The sequence below is a fragment of the Aphelocoma coerulescens genome, chromosome 25 (assembly GCF_041296385.1).
Source record: "Aphelocoma coerulescens isolate FSJ_1873_10779 chromosome 25, UR_Acoe_1.0, whole genome shotgun sequence".
Taxonomy (NCBI): Eukaryota; Metazoa; Chordata; class Aves; order Passeriformes; family Corvidae; genus Aphelocoma; species Aphelocoma coerulescens.
Window position 1 is genome coordinate 822,962 of NC_091038.1, and position 21,259 is coordinate 844,220.

The following is a 21,259-nucleotide window of genomic DNA, read 5'->3' on the forward strand; positions in this document are numbered from 1 at the left end:
TGGCAATCGGTCACAGGTTGGCCTCGGAGGTCTTTTCCAACCTCAGCGACTCCGGGATTTACGCCATAAACGCCGTTTTTACCTCGCGCCGTGCCCGCGCTCTCGGCCCCCTCACAGCCAGGCAGGGGGGGAGCGGCTGGCGGGGGCGCCGCCATCTTGCCGGGCGGGGCGGGCGCGCGCGCAGGCGCCACGGGGGCGGGGCACGCGCGTGCGCGTCCCGCCCGTGTGCGGGAGTCACAAAATGGCGGCGGGGGGGCGGGCGGCGCGCGCGGGGGGGGCCGGGCCGTGACCGCCTCCGGTACCGGCACCGCCTCGGGCCGGGACCGCCTCCGGCACCACCCGGGCACTCCCGGGGCCCCGCGATCCCTCCGGGCTGGGACCGCCTCTGGCACCGCCCGGGCCGAGCGATTCTCCCCGGCCGAGACCGCCTCCCGCCGCCTCTGGCACCGCCCGAGCATCCCCGGGCCCCCTCGATCCCCCCGGGCCGTGACCGCCGCCCGGCCCCGTCCCGGGCCCCGCCGCCCCGTGAGGCGCCGCCCCGCCGCCCCCCGCGCGGCCCGGCCGCGAGCAGCGCGGGAAGATGGCGGCGGGCGGCGGAGGCGGCGGCCGGGCCTCCTCGTCCTCCTCCTCTTCCTCGGCCGCCGCCGCCTCGTCCGCGGCCGGCGCGCTCGAGGCCTCGCTCGATAGGAAGCTGCAGGCGGTGACCAACACGATGGAGTCGATCCAGGGCCTCTCCTCGTGGTGCCTGGAGAACAAGCGGCACCACAGCACCATCGTGTACCACTGGATGAAGTGGCTGCGCCGCTGTGAGTGCGGGGCCGGGGGGCGGCCGGGGGCAGAACGGGGCGCAGCGAGCGCGGCCGGGCCGGGGGTTCCGGGCCCGCCATCGGGGCTCGGGGACCGAGCGGTGTTGGCGGCCGCTGCGCAGCGTCGGGCTTATCGTCATAGAAAGGCTTGGGTTGGAAAGGACCTTTACGCCCATCCAGTCCCACCCCCTGCCATGGGCAGCGACACCTTCGACTATCCCAGGCTGTTCCAAGCCTGGCCTTGGGACACTTCCAGGGATGGGGCAGCCACAGTTTCTCTGGGCAACCTGTGCCAGGGCCTCACTGCCTCACAGGGAAGAATTCCTTCCTGACACCTAATCTAAATCTGTCCCTTTTACTTTGAAAACGTTCCCTCTTGTCCCGTGTGCATCACCTTGTCATCCTTGGAAGAACACAACATGCTTGCCTGCACCTCAGTGGTGGCACCTTTGTCCTCCTGAATCTATGATCTCCTAAAGCAGGACTCTGGAGCCTCCAGGACCAGGGCCTGTTTCTGTACCCTGCCTGGCCAGAGCAGCTTGGGGTGGGCACAGCCAGGCCAGGTGCCAGCGCTGGGGTTTGCAGTGCCCATCAGGATGCGTCCCTGGCCTGGAGGGAGAAGGTTGGTATTGGCAGGAGGTTCAGCCCAGCAGTGTTATCTCCACTGCTGTGGGAAGGATTGACTCTTCTTGTGGGAGTTCAAGGAAGCTTTGCTTGGCAGGAACGTAGAGATAACATTCCCACCGCAAAGTGTGTGCTGAACCTTTTGGAAAGTCTGGGAGAGTGGAGTTTCTCTGTCAAGGCACTTCTGCAGAATGTAGAACATGCTCTTTCCCCAGAGTTTGATCTGTTTTGTTCGTACTCCATGGGATTAAGGAGAGGAAGGTGAGAGCCTTGGAAGGAAGTGCCCCGGGTCCTCCTGCCTTGCTGTTGCTGCCAGCTCTCCTGGAAATCCTCCTCCCTTGGACCCCCCTTGGCACTGTGCCATCATCCTTGGGGTTCTCCGAGCGCATGCCCCTTGAAGAGCACCCAGCCCATCTCTCCTCGGGATGTGCCAACTCCTCTGGACATGGTGTCCCTTGTCACAGTTGTCCTGGCACCTCCCTAGGCCCTCAGTGCTCTTCCATCACTCCTTCCCCCTTCCCAGGCTCATCAAAAGCCATTGAACTGTTCCCACCCTCAGGTCCTTGATGCCCTGTTTCTGCCCCGGCTCCCGTCTGCTGCTGCGCTGTTGGCTCCTGCCCTGAGCCCTTGGCACCAGCCTGGAATTCTTGTTGGATTTTGTGGGATTCTTTCAAGGTTTCCCTTCACAGCCCTTGTGAGGATCTCACCTCCACACCCCTCCTTTTATCCAGGTCCCTCATTAACTACCTCATCCCACCAAACCAATCCTTGACAGCGGCTGCGATGCTGCCATGCCCTGACCCCTGATTGTTTGGTTACTTCCTGCTTCCACAGGGCTTTTTTCCTGCTTTTCCCTTCATGGTACACTTCATCCTCTGCCCCTAGGACCTCACAGCACTCAGGCTGTGGGAAGTCCCTGTCCCAGCCAGAGGAGCTCACTGGTGGTGCCACAGTGAGTACAGGTGGCTCTGGGTTCCTTTCTGAGTCTTTAAATGTTTTAACTCCAAAGCTCTTAGGAACACATCAAATCTGCTCTTCCCAGGGAGCTCCTGGCGAGGGGGAATGTGGTGGAGTTGGGGCTCCTGGGACACAGAACTGGGTCCTTTCAGGAAGAACAGGAGTGCTGGTATTTGACACGTCGCTGTTGGGATCTCACTTCCGAGTCAAGGCTCATCCTGTGCATGAGCCATGCAGGTCACAGCCAGAACTTCCCAGCAGGAATGTTCCTGCGAGGAGATGCTGCTGTGTCTCCACCTTTGGGAGGTTTCTGATGGGAATCCGAGTGTCCGTGCAGGAGGGTCCGGTCAGAGTGTTTAGTGTGAGTTAAACGGGACCCATCCACAGGCTCTGAAATGCCGTTTATGTCGGTGCCATCATGCCTGGTTTGGAGCAGGTGGCAGGGCTGGGGTGGGCTCAGCTCTGCAGTTTCCTGCTTGCCCGTATTTCCTCGCTGGTTTAAGCTGAGAGGAGCTGTTCACCCATCGGGTACAGTCTGTTGCTTCTTGGAGCCAAAGACCCTTGGTTTTCTTTGTGGATCATGTCCATAGCCTTCCTGTGGACCCAGCATGGATCTCTCCCCCTGTGTGGTACCTTGGTTTGTACATTGTGGCACTAACTTGGCTCTGGGCAGGTGGTGCTCTGTGTGGTCAGCGTCAGGCTGGAGCCCCAGTCCAGATTTCTTTCTGCCGTGTGGATATTGGATTGTTTAAATCAAAGGTTTATAGTTTTTTGAAATCTATTTTACATTATTAAGATCTGGAATCATTAGTCTCTGCTGCTGAAACGTCTCTGGGATGGAGGGAACACCCAGTGAGCAGCAGGAGAACTGGCACTAGAGCACTGGTTTAACTAAATCACAGAAGCCCCATTCCAATGGGATGATGATCTGAGAGATTATTGAGGCTGGCATTTTGGGGAAAGCTGGCTCCAAATTGTTTTGGAAAGCCAGGCGAGTGCAGCCCTGCTCCAGTTGAATTCCCAGCCCTCCGGGCAGAGCAGAGCACTCTGTGCTCCAGAAAACCCACCTCAACTTGCCCTGTCAGCATGTTCAGGGCACAGGTTGTGAGCAACAGGTTCTGGTGATAAGTCCTTGGCTCGCTGAGTCTGTGCTGGAAAAGCTTCTCCTGGGATGTGGGAGCTGGGGCGGCCAGAGGAGCAGGGTCAGGGATAAAAGCTCCTCTGGGATGTGGGAGCCAGGGCTCCGTGTGGGGCTGGGGGTGAGCAGCTGCTGGCAGTGACTCGTGGCTTGGCTCTCACGCCTTTGCTGTGTGTCCCGGGGCAGGGACAGTGGAGGGACAGGGCTTCAGGAGCAGGGACTTCCCGAGGGCTCTGTCCCCGTGTCCTTCCTTGCCCAAGTCTGGAGTGATGCTCAAGGGCGCAGGGCCAGGAGAACCAGCGCTGCTGGCAGGGGCTCAGGGAGGCTTAAGGACATCGACCCGTGGGGATTTGAGGACCCATCTGAGCTAAGCCTTTTCCTGTGTCCTCAGCTCTGCTTCCCCTCAGAGGAGGATCTCCTGTGCAGGATCTTCCTTTTGAACTGGAGTTCACTTGTGAGCTCTCCCTGATGTCGGGAGGGCAGCATGGGCAGAACGTTTCTGCTGGGAGCTTTTTCAGGCTGTGAGTGAGGGGCAAGCTCCCACCCAGGGCTCTGGACCAGGAAGGAATGCTGAGCTTCCTGAGAGGAATCCTGGAGACCAGGAGAGCTGCAAGGCACAGCCGTGCTGTGGGAAGTGGCTCTACCAACGTAGGGACAACTGGAAAATGAAGCAGGATAGAGAATGAGGGATTTGCAGATAAAACTGATTCTGGTTGCACCCGGGGGTGACACGGGCAGGTGAGAGGTGACAACACAGGGGCGTGTGGAGTAACACCCTCTCAGTCCTTGGGAATGTCCTTTAGTGAAGTGAAGGGGCTCATTACCATCGTTAGCATGTGGATGAGCTTTACCCACCCTGAGGAAGGGGTTTGATGAAGTAACTCAGGTTGGAGCTTTTGAACATGAGGAGGGTCAGAGGAGTGAGGATAGCTGGGGGAGTCTGGAAATCATTTGTAAACTGCAGATGCCCTCTCTAGCCTCCGGGGTTTGCCTGCTGGACCTTGAAAACTCTGAAACTTTCCCAAAAGCAGCACTGAAATACTGGGATCAAGGTGTGGCTGTTGTGGTACTTGTGTCCGATGCTGACTCTAAGTTTTCTTTTGTCCTCAGCTGCTTTTCCTCATCGGCTGAACCTTTTTTACTTGGCCAATGATGTCATACAGAACTGCAAGAGGAAAAATGCCATTGTCTTTCGGGACACCTTTGCAGAGGTGCTTCCCGAGGCCGCTTCGTTAGTGAAGTGAGTAATGAACTAACGGGGTGCTGGGAGGCCGAGTGTCTCAGAAAGGGGGAATCTTTCTGCTGGCATCTTGAACTCTCTAGAAACATCAACAGAACTTAAAGGGTTCTGTTTGAGCAGCTGTGTGTTTGTGGAGTGGGCCAGGATGGGCATGAGCTGGGTTTTAATTTGCACACGGGGGTGGTTCGGGCCAAATTATCCTGTGAGGTGGAGTGAGGGAAGCCTCACACCAGTGTCCTGCAGCCAGGGGGTAAAGAACTCTTCTCTTCCAGGGATCCATCTGTTTCCAAATCCATCGAAAGAATCTTCAAAATCTGGGAGGACAGAAACGTGTACCCCGAGGAAACCATTTTGGCACTGAAAGAAGCGCTGAGTAAGTTACTTACGCTCCTCATTTGTCACCTTACAAACTGCCCCGTGAGCTCGGCAAAGCTGTAGAGATAGTCTGGGGTCACCGAGGGGAATGAGGGGCATTTGCACCTGGCACAGGCTGTAACGTAGCCCAGTGTGGGACATGAGCAGCGCTGGATTCTCCTGCTTCACCTCTTTCGTACCTTTCCGAGGGCAGCTGTGAATTCTTTCACATGAGCTGGAACTGCTCCAGCTGAGAGCAAACAGAACGTGAGGCTGAGATGGTCCTGCACATCCTGACCAGGGGGCTCTGGCTCCACCTCTGGGTCCTGTTCAGTAGTAGGCTGGTTTAAGTAATAATATTTGTGGGGCAGGAAGAGGCAGAAGCAAAGCTGGAGGGTGAAGAGTCCTCAAGTCCTTAGGGAAGAAACACACGGAGTCGGTTAAAACCAGGGATTAGCCAATGCTCCAGTACTTGCAGGAAATCAGGTTTTGGCTTCACTCACGTCATCGCGAGCTGAAGGTGCTCAGGAAGCCCTCAGGAGTGGTCTGAGGGCCGGTGGCCATCACAGCAGGAGGAACGTGGTGTCTCGGGTCGGGCTGTGGCACGAGGACAGGCTTGAGCTGGGCGTTGCATGCTGAGAAGTGACATTTGTGCTTTTGCTCTGAAATCCCTCATTTCTGTAACCTGAAAACAAGTCTGTGAGATTTCAGTTAAATCAGGTATTGTGGCTGCTTTCCCAAGGGGCACCGCTGCCTGTTCGATGCTGATTCCATTACAGTCTCCCCAAAGAGTTTGATTTTTAGATTCCTTGTGTTTTCCCTTTTTACTGTGATTTTTGAACTGTCTTAGTGTAAGGGCAAACAGAAACTTGATTTAAAAATAGCAGACCACCCCCAGGTTGCTGCATTCCTAAGTAAACTGAGGTTCTCTTGGGCATCCAGCAGCTCCTCTAAGGAAGTTGGTCGAGGTATTTTAAAACAAATTTCTGTTCACTCTTTCACCGTGCAACTGTACGGCACCAAAAACCACATTCTGACAGGACTCCCATAATGCCAGACTGCCAAAAATGAAATGTTTTCCAGGTACCACTTTCAAAACTCAGAAGCAGCTGAAAGAGTCTCTGAACAAACCGAATAAGCCGTGGAAGAAATCACAAAGTAAGGAACCACTGTGAACTCTGTGCACTAATGCAGAAATTGGCTGCTCGAGGAGCAGAAAGGCTGAGCCTGCAGCTCAGAAGGGCCCCACGATGTGCACACCAAGGAGGTGTTGGTAGAAAACCACTATGTGCAGAAAAGAAGTGAGGCAGAAATAGGATACAAGAGCAGAGGTTGTGGACAGGAGAGGAGAGAGCTGGTGGAACCTCTTGGAAACTGGTCTTAGCCTGGTCAGAGATGGAGAGAAGACAGAGAGAAGCAGGAGGTGGACGTTCCCTTTGTGCTCAGGAACACTCCTGCCCCAGCAGGCTGGGCTGGGAGGAGGCACCTGGAGCTGGGAGTGCAGGGCCAGGATGTGGGAGTCCAACAGCCCAGGACTCAGACCAGCAGGAGAGAATTTATTACAACAGAGCGACCCTAATGATCTCCTTTTGTGCCAAAGCCCTGAGTGGTCCCCACAGAGGTGGTGAGATGTCAGGTGTGACGTGTGGGACATGAGGTGTGGCGAGAGGCGCAGGGTGACATCAGAAGGACAGAAGAGTTTGGGAGTGTTTATTACTGGGCTTAACACCACAAGCTGCTTTCCCAGACAGAACTGTATCCAGCATGGATGGAGGGTTTAGCGCTTTGCTTCTCATCAGCTCCTTACTTCTTCTTTCCTATTTCTCCTGTTTTGTCCAGAATCTGATGGATTCAGTCTCTTGCCAGCAGGACTCGTTCCCCCACCCTGTAACCAGGTGTGACAGTTGTTAAGGCTCTGGGCATGGTCAGACCTAGGAATTTCCCAGGGGAGACCCTGCCCACAGGAAACCTGGGCTCCATGCCAGCTCCAGGTCTGGCACTTTGGGAGTAACATTCCCTTCCTTGTAGAGAGCTGTAACTCCTTGGATAAGGCCGTGAGATCAACCCTTGCAGGAACTCGTCTTCCTGGGGAAAAGGTGTGCCCAGGAAACGTTAAGAGCATGTTAAAAAGCAGCAGTGTCACTTGTTGGTCCCAATCCAGCTGCGCATGTCCATGCCCCGTGAGCTGCCAGGAGCCCGGAGCATTGAGGGACTCATGCATGGAGGGGAGGATGTGATGGGTAACACATGGAGTTACCTTAAAATACCTTTTCTTAGGCTGCCTGTTGTGACTGACTTCCCATCGGGATGTGGTTCCTTGATTTCTTCACAATTTTCCTTTATCCCCACAGCCTCCACCAACCCGAAGGCTGCTCTGAAGTCCAAGATTGTCGCCGAATTCCGAGTAAGTCTGTGAGTGGAAGTGACCCATGGCACTGACCCCCAGCTTGGGGGGTTTGCATGTGGGGTCACCCCAGGCCCAAGAGCCACCTGTGACATGGGGGCTGTGACACCCACGGGGCCGGCATGGGGAGGGTCTGGGCAGGCTCAGAACATCCTTGTGAAGAGGAGTCTGGAGTGGCAAGAAATTGGTCTGAATTCGGTCCTCTGACAGAAGGGGACACGTTCATGAAATGCAAAGACCTGTCCCTGCTCTTAACCAGGAGATCTGTGTAACTGCAGCTCCTGCCTGAGCCCAGGTTTGCTGATCGTGAGATTTGAGGTTAAAAATCCTGGGATCCACATGGTTCCTGGGTTAGCTCTCGCTTGGAAGAGGTCTGGAGCCAGAGCGGAGGCAGGGCTTCTCTTCCCTGGAATGTGATGAGGAGGCTTTTCCTGTTTGCTTTTTTCCAGCCCCAGTCCCTCATTGATGAGCTGCTGCTGTACAAGCGCTCGGAAGATCAGATAGAGCTGAAGGAGAAGCAGCTTTCCACTATGAGGGTGGACGTCTGCAGCACCGAGACACTCAAGTGCTTGAAAGGTAAAGCCCCGAGGGCACCCAAGGAGTTGTGGGAGCTCCTCAGCTCCGTCGAGACTGAAAACGCCAGAATTTCAGAGTGGGGTTAAGAACCAGCAATCAGGAGCCAAAAATCTTGGGTTAGTTTGAATCCCTGTGGGAGCTCTCAGGTGCAGAGCTTAGACCAAGAGAATGACTGGCTGAAAACCAACACTGCCAGCAACCAGGCCTCCTCCTTTCCAGATCCCAGTGGATGACCAGGGTGGTCTGGGAATGTGCAGCTCCGCTGTCCCGATATCCCGGGTGCTCCTGTTGAGGCCACACTTCTGTGGCATGTGGCAGCTCACTTCCATGGTGTTCATCTCCCTACAGATAAAACAGGAGGGAAGAAGTTCTCCAAGGAGTTTGAAGAAGCAAGTTCAAAGCTGGAGGAATTTGTCAATGGCTTGGACAAGCAAGTGAAGAATGGTCCCTCGCTCACCGAGGCACTGGAGAACGCCGGGATATTCTATGAGGCACAGTACAAAGAAGTCAAGGTGGTGGCAAATGTAAGTGTGCCTTTTCTGGGTCCTCCACAGGTGGAACAGCATCTGCCTGTGCTCACTGGGCACCTCAGAGGCTGGAAAATGCCTCATCTCTCTATTCCCAAATTAAAAAGTTGATGGGATTGTTTGTATGGGTGGTTTCCAAAGAGGGCAGAATTGAGGCTTTGGGCAAGACCAAGGATATGCTCTCAAAATCCAGCAGTTGGAAGCTCAGTTTGTGTTGCTGGAATTTTGGAACCCCTATAGGTTCTTAAATGGGGCAAAATTACAGTTAGTGTGACAAATCCTGAATTCTGGAAACTTGTGTTTTATGTGGGAACTAGACAAGCAAAGAAAGGACAGTAGTAAAGTGTTACAAAAACAACCAACACCCTTCAGACCCTACCAAAAGCCCCAAATGGGCAGAACGTATTTGTTAAAAAACCAGGGGAGTTATGAAAATTGTTTCAAGTCAGTGGAAAAAGGTTTTATCTTCCCCACTTTTTGTGATTGTTGCTCTGTGAGTTCCACGGAGAAGCCGAGTTCTTACCACTGCGGCGTCCAGGGATTTGGAATCGGTTTTCTCAGGCTGCGTGTTGCTTCCTCAAGGGAGTGACTGAGGCGTGAAAGATCTCAGTCTGGTGTCCTTCCTTCTTCAGGCCTATAAAACATTTGCTAATCGAGTGAGCAATCTGAAGAAAAAGCTGGACCAGCTGAAAGCAACCCTTCCGGATCCCGAGGAGTCTCCCGTCCCTTCTCCCAGCATGGACGCCCCATCTCCGACAGGCTCCGAGTCCCCTTTCCAGGGCATGGGGGAGGAGAACAGCACCCGGTCTCCAGCAGCTGGAGGCCGCAAGATGGTCTCTCCAGAGCCTGCGACAGACAATCGGGACGTGGAGGACATGGAGCTCTCCGATGTGGAGGACGATACGTCTAAAATCATCGGTACGTGATTGTCGTGGGGGAACTGCAGGACAAACCAGCCCTCTCCAGCCTCATTTGGGATGTGGAGGAGGCGCAAAGCCCGTGCTGGGCTGTGGGCTGGGGCTGTTGGGTTTGGATCTCCTGACACAAGCAGGGAAGTCACAGTCCCGCTGCGATCATGTCCATCTCCCAAAACAAAGATGTCTGTACATGTGTGGGAAGCAGAACTGATGTGTCCTGAGTCTTTTCGGGGGACTGAGTGACCTTTCTGCTCTTGTTCCACCCTCTCTGCTGCAGTGGAGGAGAGGAAGGACAAACAGGCTGCTCCGGCCCCGGCCCCCACCAAGACCGAGAGTGTCCCCAAAGCGGTGCCGTCGGCTGCTGTGGCCGGCACGGCCTCGGGGACGGTGACGACGCCGGCCCCGGCCCCTCCAACCCCCCCGGCTCCGAAGGTGGTGAGCGCAGCTCCCATCGCTCCAGCACCGGCACTCGCCTTACCCAACCTGGCCAACGTGGACCTGGCCAAGATCAGCTCCATCCTGAGCAGTTTGACATCGGTGATGAAGAGCACAGGTGAGTGCTGAGCCAGGCCGTGGGCGCCGGCACTGACGCAGCTGGGTGGTGAGTGGGTTACTGCTCTCGGAGCTCTGGCTCGGTCTCTGGCACACGGTGTCGCTCCTTGAGCCTCTCCTTGCTCGTGCTCAGTTGTGCCCATGGGAGACCTGAGTCAGAAGCACGTGCGTTGCCGGAGCAGCGCAGGTGAGTGGTGTGTGCTCCCGCCCCAGGGGTGAGTCCCGCCTCGAGACCTTCGCCGGGGACGCCGACCAGCCCCACAGCTCTTGCCAGTGGCCTGAAGACTCCTGTCCTGGGAACCCCGTCTGCTCCTTCGAATCCATTAGCGAGTATTCTCTCCAAAGTCGAGATAACTCCGGAAAGCATTTTGTCGGCTCTCTCCAAAACCCAGACTCAGACGGCGCCAGCTCTGCAAGGTACTGGGGGGGGTGTTGGGGGTGGGCTGGCTGGTGTTTGAGGGCAGTGGCCGGGCTGAAATGTGCTGCTCTGCTTGTCCTAAATGAGAACAGAGGGAGAAAAACTTCACTGGAATGTTTCACGTGTGTGGCACGTGTGGATGGTCCTTCTCAGGTAGCACAGGTGTCACGGACCAGTGAGATCTGCCACTTCTCTGTGCTTCCTGCTTGTGCTGCGGCCAAAGCGCACGTGTCTGGAACATTCCCTGTGAGGCTCCTGAGCAGGACAGGAGCCCAAGAGGTCTCTGTGCTTTTTATGTGCAGAAAGTTGCCCAGAGGTTCTGCTCCTGCTCCGGCACCTTGCCAGGATCACCTGGCCAGCAGGGCAGGGGTTCCCACTCCTGGCTGCAGACCAGACTCTTACCCACCAGACTCGATGGTGTAATTTATATTTGTGGATCAATCCAAGCCTCTGGTGGAAAGTTGCACCTCACTGGGTGCTGCTGTCACTGCAGCAAAATCCAGTCCTTGTTGTGGCCGGAGCCTGAGGGGGTGTTACGGAACGGCGAACACAGGAGCCTTTCCCATGGCAGTGGCTTGGGGTGATTTGCCTCTGCCCTCAGTAGCTGATACAGCAGTTCTGTTTTCCAGGGCTGTCGTCCTTGCTGCAGAGCGTGGCTGGGAACACCGTTCAGTCGGGAGAAGCTGCCTCGCAGAGCACCTCGGCATCACCAGCCAACACGACCGTGCCATGCATGAAGGGGAGGAATGTTCCTTCCAATCCGCAGTCCTTTATAGCCAAAAGTTTTGGTTATTCTCCAAACTCGACCACTGCAGAGGTTTCCTCCACTTCAGTCAATAAGGCTCCCGTCGGACATACCCCAGCACTGTCAAGCTCTGGTTTTAAGCCACCAACCAATTCCCTGGGATTTTCCAGTTCCCACCCTACCAGTCCTTCCTCCCTTTTGCCAACAGAAACCTCACTGGGTCAGTCCTCCGAAATTTCAAAAGCCAAGCTGGAATCCGAACCCCCTTCTCCCAGTTTGGAGATGAAGATACACAATTTCCTGAAGGGAAATCCTGGCTTCAGTGGCCTGAACTTGAATATTCCCATCCTCAGCAGCTTGGGGTCCAGCATGGCAACAGAGAGTCACACCTCTGACTTCCAGCGTGGTCCCACCAGCACTTCCATGGACAATGTGGACGGGACGCCGGTGCGCGACGAGCGCAGCGGGACGCCCACCCAGGACGAGATGATGGACAAGCCGACATCAAGCAATGTCGACACGATCTCCCTGCTGTCGAAAATCATGAGCCCCGGTTCTTCGACTCCCAGCAGTACAAGGTCGCCTCTGCAGGGCCGGGATGATGGATATTCCCAAGAACTTCCCAGTTCCGTGCACGGCTACCGGCCCTTCGGCCTTGGCAGAGAGTCTCCGGCCAGCCTGTACAAGCCGCCTGCGGACAGCAGGGAGATGCCCTCCTCCCTGATGGACTCCTCCCAGGAGAAGTTTTACCCAGACACATCTTTCCAAGAAGACGAGGATTACCGCGACTTCGACTACTCCGGGCCACCGCCCTCGGCCATGCTGAACCTGGAGAAGAAGCCGGTCAAGTCTATCCTGAAATCGAGTAAACTCCCAGATTCTGCAGAGTACCAGCCGGTGCTGTCCAGCTACGGTCAGCGGTCACAGGAGTTTGGCGTGAAGCCATCCTTCCCCCCGGCCATGAGGTCTATCCTGGATCAGAGCGAGAGCTGTGACCCGCTGGCCTCGTCCCCGGGGATGTTCGGGAGCTACGGCCGCAGGGGGAAGGACTCAGCCTCGGATGGGTCCCCGTCGCCCAGCAAGAACGATGTGTTCTTCACGCCGGACTCCAACCACAACACCCTGCCCAAACCCGGCCTCCCGCAGAAGCAATACTCGGACTCGCCCCACGCGCTTCCCCACCGCTCGCTCTTCTGCCCCCAGAACGCCCTCCCCAGCCCCGCCAGCCGACCACCCGCGGCGGGTGGGGAGAAACCCCTGGGCTCCTCCATCTCCGCCACCTCCACCATTGAGTTCAAGAACATGCTCAAAAACGCCTCCCGGAAGCCCTCCGAGGAGAAGCATTTTGGGCAGATTCCCAAAAGCAGCTCCGGTGAGGTGGGGAGCTTGTCCGGAGCTGTGAAGGGTGAGCCGCAGCCGCCGGAGGAGCACTACCGCATCGAGACCCGCGTCTCCTCCTCCTGCCTGGACCTGCCCGACAGCACCGAGGAGAAGGGGGCCCCCATCGAGACGCTGGGCTACCACAACGCCTCGAGCCGGGGCATGTCGGGGGAGCCGATCCAGACCGTGGAGTCCATCCGCGTGCTGGGCAAGGGCAGCCGGGGCCACGGGCGTGAGGGGAGCCGGGCGGGCTGGTTCGAGCTGAGCAGCGGCGGGAGCGCCTTCGACAACGGGCCCTCGGGCTCCTCGGAGCTGCCCGGCATGGGCGGCTTCCCCGCGCCCTACAAGGAGCACGTGCCGCCCTTCCCGGAGAGCGTCAACAACTTCCGAACCAACAACTTCAGCCCCGCCTTCGAGCACCACCTGCCGCCGCCGCCGCCCCTCGCGCCGCCTCCCCTGGAGCACGGGAACCCCTTCCCACGGGACGCCGTGGGGCCGCCCGCTGTGCCCCCACCCGCTCCCACCAAGGACCACGGCAGCCTCTTCCCGAGGGATCACTCGGTCCCTCCACGCATGCCGTCGGTGGATCACACCAACCCCTTCTCCAAGGAAACGCCCGCGCCGCTCCCGCTGCCCCACGGCGTCCCCCCGCCCCCCTCGGTGGAACACGCGGGGGTCCCGTTCCCCACGCCCCCGCCGCCCCCGGTGCCCGGGGAGCACGCCGGGGTCCCCTTCCCCGCGCAGCCGCCGCCGGCCGGGGAGCACGGCGGGGTCCCCTTCCCCGCGCCGCCCCCCCTGGAGCACGGCGCCGGCGCCTTCCCCAAGGAGCACGGTACGATGCAAGGGACGCTGAAGGAGCACTTCGGGGCGGCGCAGCCGCGGGACGCCCTGCCCCGCTCGCGAGACCCCGCGGGGCCCGGCCCCCTGCCCCGGGAGCAGCTGGGGGCCGCGCGCGGGCTGGGCCCCCCCGCCCACCGGGACCCCGGGGGCCGCGGCTCCGTCCTGCTCCGCACGCCCCGCGCCGAGTTCCGCCCGCGGGAGCCCTTCAGCGGCAGAGACCCCTTCCAGAGCCTGAAGCGGCCACGGCCGCCCTTCGGAAGGGGGGGGGCCCCCTTCTTCACCCCTAAGCGCCCCTTCTTTCCTCCCCGGTACTGAAGCAGCTGCCCAGCTCCCGGGGCTGCCCTTTCATTTCTTTTTTTCTTTTTTCTCTTTTTTTCCTCTCTTTTTTTTTTTTTCATTTTTTCTTTTTTCCTCCCCTTGAGACCCCCCCGTAACCTTCTCCTAAATTAAATGTTCTGTGCTTTTTGGTTGGTTCTACCCCCAGCCCCCCAGCACTGGGTGAGACAAGAAAACAGACACAAACCGATGTTTTAACAAGAAGAAGCCACGTTGCTGTTAAATAAAAAACTTCAGTAGTAGTTGAAAAAAACGGAAAAAAAATTAAAAAAAAAAAGGAAAAAAACTCTGAAAGCTTCGAGAGGAGCGCTGAGTGGTGTTGGGGTGTTGGTTTTCAGCCGATCCCCAAATTGCTGCTGCAGGGAGGGGAGACCCCCCCTGTTCCTCCTGTCTGCCAAAAGCACCAAAACAAGGCAAAAAGGGTCGAGGAACCCACCCAAACCCACCTTGGAGCTGCATGGGATGCGGGACTCTGGCAGCAAGGAGGCCCAAGCCTGTCGCCCCTGCTCGGGAAGACTGTCGGTTGGGTTTGGGTTAATTTGGGGATCTTCTGATTTTTTTTGGTTTGTTTTTTTTGTTTTGGTTTTTTTTTTCCCCCCAGGATCACTGTTGACTTTCTATGTGTGTGTATATAACAATCACTTTTTAATTCCCACTGGGATCGTTCACCACGCGCAGCCGGAGCCTGGCGGGGGGCTCAGAGGGGGTCCCCCCCACACCCAGGGCCGCCCCCGCGGCTTTTATATGAAGTTGGGATTTTACTTGATTTATTTTAATTATTTTTTGTTGGTTTTTAGTTGCCTCCATCGTACCTGTTTGATACCGGTGTGGGCTTCAGGATCTGCATAAAAAGTACCAAACCAGCCCTTGGCGGGTCCGTTCTTTCTCGCGTGCGCTCCGGACACCCCCGGCCCGCGGCGCAGCCCCGCCGCGACCCCCGCCGCGGGTGGGTCCGGGCCCCCGCTCCCTCCATGGTTCCGTCCCGCCTGCGGCGCTCCCGCACGGGCGGGCGAGTCCAATGCGGCTTCGGCGGGGGGAGGACGGCGTTGCGGAGCCCGGGCCGTGTTCCGGCGGAAGGGGCGGGGCGTCGGCCATGGCCGCGCGCGCGGGGCCGCGGCTGCTGCTGGCGGGAGCCCCGCGGCGGCACCGGGTGCGCTCGGGAGGGACCCCCGGGAGCCCCCGCCGCCCCAGGGGCACCCCGGCACCACCCCCGCCCCTCTCCCCCGCTCCCCAGGCCCCGCCGGCCACGTAACACCCCGGGCGACCTGGTGACCCCCCGGTGATCCCCGTCCCCAGGTGTCCGGCCCGGACCCCGAGCGCCTCCGGCTCTTCCAGCGGCTGCGGGCGGCGGCGGCGGCGGAGCGGTGGGACGGGCCCGGGGATGGGGCCGGCGGCGGGGCCGGGGGCGGCCGCCTCCCGCCCGGGACCCCGATCCGCATCGCGCTGCCCGGCGGGCGCCGCCTGCCAGGCCGGGCCCTGCAAACCACCCCGTTCCAGGTGGCCACGGAGCTCGGGTACGGCCCAGGGGGGGTCCCCAGGGTGTCCCCAGGGTCCCCGCAGTGTCCTGTCAAGGTTCCCAGGCCCTTCGAGGTGTCCCCACGAGGTCCGTAGGGTCCGCGCCGTGTCCTCAATGTCCCCACAGAGTCCGCACGAGGTTTACGAGGTCTCCACAATGTCCCCATGGTTCCCACTGTGGGGGATGGTCCCCATGATCCCCACAGGGTCCCCGCAGGGCTTACGGGGTCCCCACAGTATCTCCACGGAGTCTCTGGTGTCCCCAAGGGTCCCTGATGTCCCTGCAGGGCTGGCCTGGAGGAGGCGGCGCTGGTGGCCCGGGTGAACGGGACCCTCCAGGACCTGGACCGGCCGCTGGAATGTGACACCGACTTGGAGCTGCTCGACTTCTCCACGCCCGAGGGGCGGGAGGTGAGCCCGGGGGCCCGGGGTGCCGGACCTGCGCCCCGCTCCGCTCACAGCCCGCGTCCCCCGTGTCCCCTCTGTGTCCCCCATGTCCCCTCAGGCTTTCTGGCGCTCCAGCGCCTGCGTCCTGGGGGCGGTGGCCGAGCAGTTTTTCGGGGCGACGCTTTGCAGCACCCGGGCCACCGAGGACGGCTTCTTCTGCGACGTGCACATGGGCAGCAGGTAGGGCGGGGCACACGCGGTGCCCGCGGGGTCCCCGGCGTGTCCCCGGCGTGTCCCCGGCGTGTCCCCGGCGTGTCCCCAGCGTGCCCCCGTGCCCCCAGGACCGTGCAGAGCGCGGAGCTGCCGGTGCTGGAGGAGGCCTGTGCCACGTTCGCCCGTGCCCGACACCGCTTCGAGCGCCTCGAGGCCACCCGCCAGCAGCTGGCCGAGCTCCTCCAGGTGAGACCCCCCTCCCCAGAGCGTCCCCTCACCATCTCAGGATGGGGCATGGGAGGCCAGCCTGGGGACACTGGGACCCTCCAGGTTTGGCTCAACCAGGGTGATGCTCATCGGGACCGGTGTCACCCCCGCTTGGTGTTACCTGCGCCTCTGTCGCTGCCTTGGTCCTTCCCCCCAGCGTGGTGTCACTTCCCCCTCGGTGTCACCCCTCTAACGTCACCGAGCCCACCGTCACCCACCTCTTTGTTGTCCCTTCTCAGCACAACAGATTCCAGCTGGAGCAGCTCGAGGAGGTGACATCCCCCACGGCCACGGTCTACAGGTGAGCACAGGGGACACTGGGGGGGCCGTGGGTCACCACAACTGTCCCCACATCCGTCCATTCATCCCTCAGGTGCGGCCCCCTGCTCCAGCTCTGCCGCGGGCCCCTGCTCCGGCACACGGGGCTGATCGGAGCCCTGCGTGTGCTCACGGTGGGTGTCAGGTGGGGGTCCCTGTGCCCGGCCCCGCTGACGTCCCCCCCGTACAGCAGGTGTCGGGTGGGGGTCCCGGTGCCCGGCCCCGCTGACGTCCCCCTGTGCCCGCAGAGCTCGGCTGCGCTGTGGGGGGGGGCCGGGGGCCGGTCACTCCAGCGCGTGGCCGCCGTGGCCTTCCCCAGCGCTCAGGAGCTGGAGCAGTGGGAGCGGGCGCAGGACGAGGCGGCTCAGCGGGACCACCGCCGCATCGGGAAGGTGAGCCCTGCCAGGGGCCGGGGGGTCCCCCACAGCCATGGGGACCCCCTGGTGACGCTCTCCCCGCTGCAGGACCAGGAGCTCTTCTTTTTCCACAAGTTCAGCCCTGGCAGCTGCTTCTTCTTGCCCCGTGGCGCCCACGTCTACAACGCCCTCATGGAGTTCATCCGGGTGCGGCTTCCCCTGACCCCATCGTCTCCCTGCTGCATCCCCCAGACCTCCCTGCACCCTGTCCCCACCGCAGCTCGGCACTGCTGCACCCCCTGTGACACCCAGACCCTGCCTGTGCCCCCACAGACCCCACTGCACCCCGTCCCCTCACACCCCGACCCCTCTGCTCACAGTTGCCCCCCCAGTTCCTGGCGTGCCCCAATGGCCACAGCTCTCACCCCTGCTGGTCCCTGCTGCCCCCGTGACCGATGCTGTGGGGCTGAGCTGACATCCTCCCCGTCCCTGTCCCCGCAGAGCGAGTACCGGGCAAGGGGCTTCAGCGAGGTGGTGACCCCCAACCTGTTCAGCCCCCAGCTCTGGGAGCTCTCGGGGCACTGGCAGCACTACAGCCCCCACATCTTCTCCGTCCCTGCCACCCCTGAGACCCTCTCCCTTAAACCCATGAACTGCCCGGCCCACTGGTGAGTCACGAGGTCCTGGGGTGCCCATGGCGCTCCTGGGGGCTCTGCCTGTCTGTCTCTCCATCCCCAGCCTGATGTTCGCCCACCGGCCGCGCTCCTGGCGGGAGCTGCCCTTGCGCCTGGCAGATTTTGGGGTCCTGCACCGCAACGAGCCCCCCGGGACCCTGACAGGGCTGACGCGGGTCCGGCGCTTCCAGCAGGATGATGCCCACATTTTCTGCACGCTGGAGCAGGTGCCCGTCCCCCTGACCCCTCCTGGCCCCCCAGAACGTATCACCTGTGCCCCTGACACCACTTTCCCAGCTGGAGAGCGAGATTGATTCCTCCCTGGATTTCATCCGGACTGTCTACGCCGTCCTGGGCTTTTCCTTCCGCCTGGCCCTGGCCACGCGTCCCGACGGATTCCTGGGGGACCCCGAAACTTGGGATCGCGCTGAGCAGGTGCGATGATGCCCCCCGTACCGTGCCCCCTGCACTGTGCCCCGCTGACCCTCCCAACCCGCCCCTGCAGCAGCTGGAGCGGAGCCTGCAGAATTTCGGGCAGCCCTGGGAGCTGAGCCCGGGGGACGGCGCCTTCTATGGGCCCAAGGTGAGGGGTTTTGGGGAGGGGGGATCCCCAAAGGGGGCAAACCAGGACCCTTCTGGAAGCCCCCCCTCCCCTTTATTCCCGACAGATCGATATCCAGATCCGGGATGCTCTGGGGCGGCAGCACCAATGCGGCACCATCCAGCTGGATTTCCAGATGCCCGAGAGATTCGAGCTGGAATATGCCAGGTATTGGGAACGGGGCAGGATCGGGACAGGAGGGCAGAACTGGGGGATTTGTTGGGGGCAGGATTGGGCTGGAGTTCAGCATTGGTGTGGGGGGACCGGGATTTGGGCTGGGGGAGCAGGATTGGGATTGAGGAATGTCAGGATTGGGAGGGTAGAACGGGGGGTTGGGAGGGGGATCAGGATTGGGGTGGAGGGACAGAAATGGGGCTGGGGGGGTCAGGACTGGGAGGGGGGAGCAGACACGGGGCTGGGGAGTATCAGGATTGGGGTGGGGAAGGCGGAACTGGGGATTTGGGCAGTGTCAGTATTGGGGCAAGGGCCCCCCTGCCCCCCCTGACCCCCGTTTCCCCCCAGCCCGAGCGGGGGCCCTGCGCGGCCAGTGCTGGTCCATCGGGCCGTGCTGGGCTCCGTGGAGCGCATGGTGGCCGTGCTGGCCGAGAGCTGCGGCGGGCGATGGTGAGGGGGTCCCCACCAACACCCCACGCTCCCCCCAGTCCTTCAGACAACCTCCAGTCCCTGGGACACAATCCCCGGGGACGCCCCCGGTTCCCAGAAACACCCCAAGATGTTTGGGCCCCCTCATCCCCGGTGTCACCCCTGTCCCAGGGTGCCCCATCGTGGGGGGACGATGGTTTTGGGGACACTCGATCCCCAGGACACCCTCTGGATCCCCGGGACCCCTCCGTGCTTGGGGCATCTCCATCCCAGGGACACCCCTGCAGCCCCTGGGGCACCCCCTCCCTGTGTGTTCCCCCCGTGCTCCCCAGTGACCCCCAGTGTCCCCAAGTGACCCCCAGTGACCCTTGGTGCCCCCAGGCCGCTCTGGCTGTCCCCACTGCAGGCCGTGGTCATCCCACAGACTCCTGAGGTCGAGGACTACGCGCGGGAGGTGAGTGTGTGACCCCGCCATGCTCCCTCAGCACCCCTATCGCGTCCTCCCCTCCTCCTGTACCCCCCCATGACCCCCCGACCCCCGTCCCCCCACCCCGTGCCCCTCGCTGACACCGGGGGATCAGGTGCAGGCGGTGCTGAGGAGGGGGGGCCTCATGGCCGACCTGGACGGGGACCCCGGGACCACCCTGGCACGGAAGATCCGCCGGGCCCAACTCGCCCACTACAACTTCCAGCTGGGTAAGGGTGGGGCATGGCCTGCAGACCCCCGGGACCCCCCTGGAGCCCCCCGGGAGTGGCTGCGTGCCCCCACCCCCATTCACACCCTGGGTCCCTCCCTTGGGAATCCCCTGGGACCCCCCCAGCACCACTCCGAGACCCCCTTAGGAATCTGCCGAGACCCCTCCTGAGACACCCCTGGAATTCCTGGAGCTCACTCCCCCCCTTGGGACCCCCCTGAGATCCATTCGGGAACTCCCCAGGGCCGTTTTAGGGACCCCCTGCCCAGGGCCCCTCTGAGACCCCCCACCCCCTCTGGGACCTCCTTTGAGCCCTCCGGGACTGCTCTGGGACCCCCCCCCCCGCAGACACTCCTGGGACCCCCGTGTCCCCCGGGGCGGGGGGTGCTGCGCTTGGGGGGTGCCGGTGCTGCGCTTGGGGGGTGCCGGTGCGGGCCGGGGGGCGCGGGGACCCCGAGCCCCCCCCCCGACGGCCGTGCCCCCGCAGTGGTGGGGCGGCGGGAGCGGGAGCGCGGCACCGTCAGCGTCCGGACCCGGGAGAACCGGCAGCTCGGGGAGCTGGAGCTGCCGCGGGTGCTGCGGCGGCTGCGGGAGCTGCGCGACGGCCGCGTCCCCGACGCCGAGCGGCGCTTCTGACCTCCCCCAACCCCTTCTCGGGGGTCCCCGGCCCCCGGGGCCCCCAACTCAATAAACTGCTGGGAAACGCGCTGGGTGCGAGCTGAGACTGGGGCAGCTCGGGGCACCTCACGGAGCCCTCGGTGCTCGGGGAGGGGGCAGCGCCCTGGGGACCCCCCCAAACACGGGGCACCCTCCACCACAACGCTTGGTTCTCCCCCGCCCCCAGATTCCCGGGTTCCGATTCCCGGGCGCTCATTCCCAGGTTTCCGTTCCCGCTCCCGGGCTCCCCCCCCCCCCCCCCCCGGAGTTTGGGGCAAATTCCTCGGCGTGGGGAATTCGGGGTGAAATCCGGGCTGGAGTTTAGGGTGAGATCCGGGACTGAATTCGGGGCGAATTCCTCGGGATGGGGAAATTCGGGATGAGATCCGGGGTGGAATCCAGGGCAAACCCCTCCGGGATGAGGAATTCTGGTCGAATTGGGGTCGAACCCAGAGCGACCCCAAACCCCGCAGCGCTTTTGGGGTCCGGGGAATTGGGATCATTCCTCATTCCCCGTTATCCCGAGGCTTTTCCTCGCTCCCACCTGGGGAATTTTATCCAAAGGGCTCCGGTTTCAAGGGCTCGATTTCCTTGGAAACCGTAAATGGATCCCGGCGGTGACGCCGGGGGGACACGGCGGGGACACTTTGGGGCCGGCCGGGACTGGGATTTTGTTTTCCCTGGGAGCGGCTGGAACGGGATTTTCCTGGATTTGGGGTTGATGATTAACCCGGGAACTCTGCAGGGGCTGGGATGGAATTCTTGGAATTCAGCTCGGGAGGGAGCCTGGGGGGCGGCACCTGAGGGATGATCCTGATCTCCGGTGGATGTTCCTGATCCTGATCCCAGATGGATACTCCTGTCCCGATCCCAAATGGTTATCCCTGTCCTGATCCCAAACGGAAATCCCTCTCCCGACCCCGATCCCAAATGGAAATCCCTCTCCCGAACCTGATACCAAATGGATATCCCACTCCTGACCCTTTTTCCAGGTGCAAATTCTTCTCCCGCCCCATTTTCCGGGTGAAAATCCCACTCCCGACCCTTTTTCAGCTGAAAACCCCTCTCACAACCCCTTTTTCCAGCAGGATATCCCTGTCCTGACCCTGATCCCAAATGAATATCGCACTCCTGACCCTTTTTCCAGCTGGATACCCCT

At 60.8% G+C, this 21,259-nt stretch overlaps 2 protein-coding genes across 3 annotated transcripts; both read left to right on the top strand.

Moving 5' to 3' along the window:
* The first annotated feature begins 580 nt into the window (after positions 1-580).
* RPRD2 (regulation of nuclear pre-mRNA domain containing 2) lies at positions 581-14,677 on the top strand. 2 transcript variants are annotated; one of them, XM_068995170.1, is made up of 11 exons: positions 581-806; positions 4,636-4,765; positions 5,038-5,138; positions 6,203-6,277; positions 7,471-7,523; positions 7,973-8,099; positions 8,448-8,623; positions 9,259-9,544; positions 9,821-10,096; positions 10,309-10,512; positions 11,143-14,677. In XM_068995170.1, exons 1-11 carry the CDS (start codon positions 581-583, stop codon positions 13,791-13,793), a joined length of 4,305 nt encoding a protein of 1,434 aa, XP_068851271.1. In that variant the 3' UTR covers positions 13,794-14,677. The 2 variants fall into 2 exon arrangements, with proteins under 2 accessions (XP_068851271.1, XP_068851273.1); XM_068995172.1 differs by lacking the exon at positions 6,203-6,277.
* Positions 14,678-14,744: 67 nt separating this feature from the next.
* On the top strand, positions 14,745-20,151 carry TARS2 (threonyl-tRNA synthetase 2, mitochondrial). The gene is made up of 18 exons (XM_068995173.1): positions 14,745-14,964; positions 15,111-15,328; positions 15,617-15,740; positions 15,835-15,956; positions 16,058-16,175; positions 16,436-16,497; positions 16,570-16,648; positions 16,763-16,906; positions 16,979-17,077; positions 17,372-17,538; positions 17,609-17,771; positions 17,842-17,979; positions 18,050-18,127; positions 18,213-18,313; positions 18,668-18,769; positions 19,130-19,202; positions 19,330-19,444; positions 19,931-20,151. Exons 1-18 carry the CDS (start codon positions 14,833-14,835, stop codon positions 20,077-20,079), a joined length of 2,184 nt encoding a protein of 727 aa, XP_068851274.1. The 5' UTR covers positions 14,745-14,832; the 3' UTR covers positions 20,080-20,151.
* Positions 20,152-21,259: the final 1,108 nt, after the last annotated feature.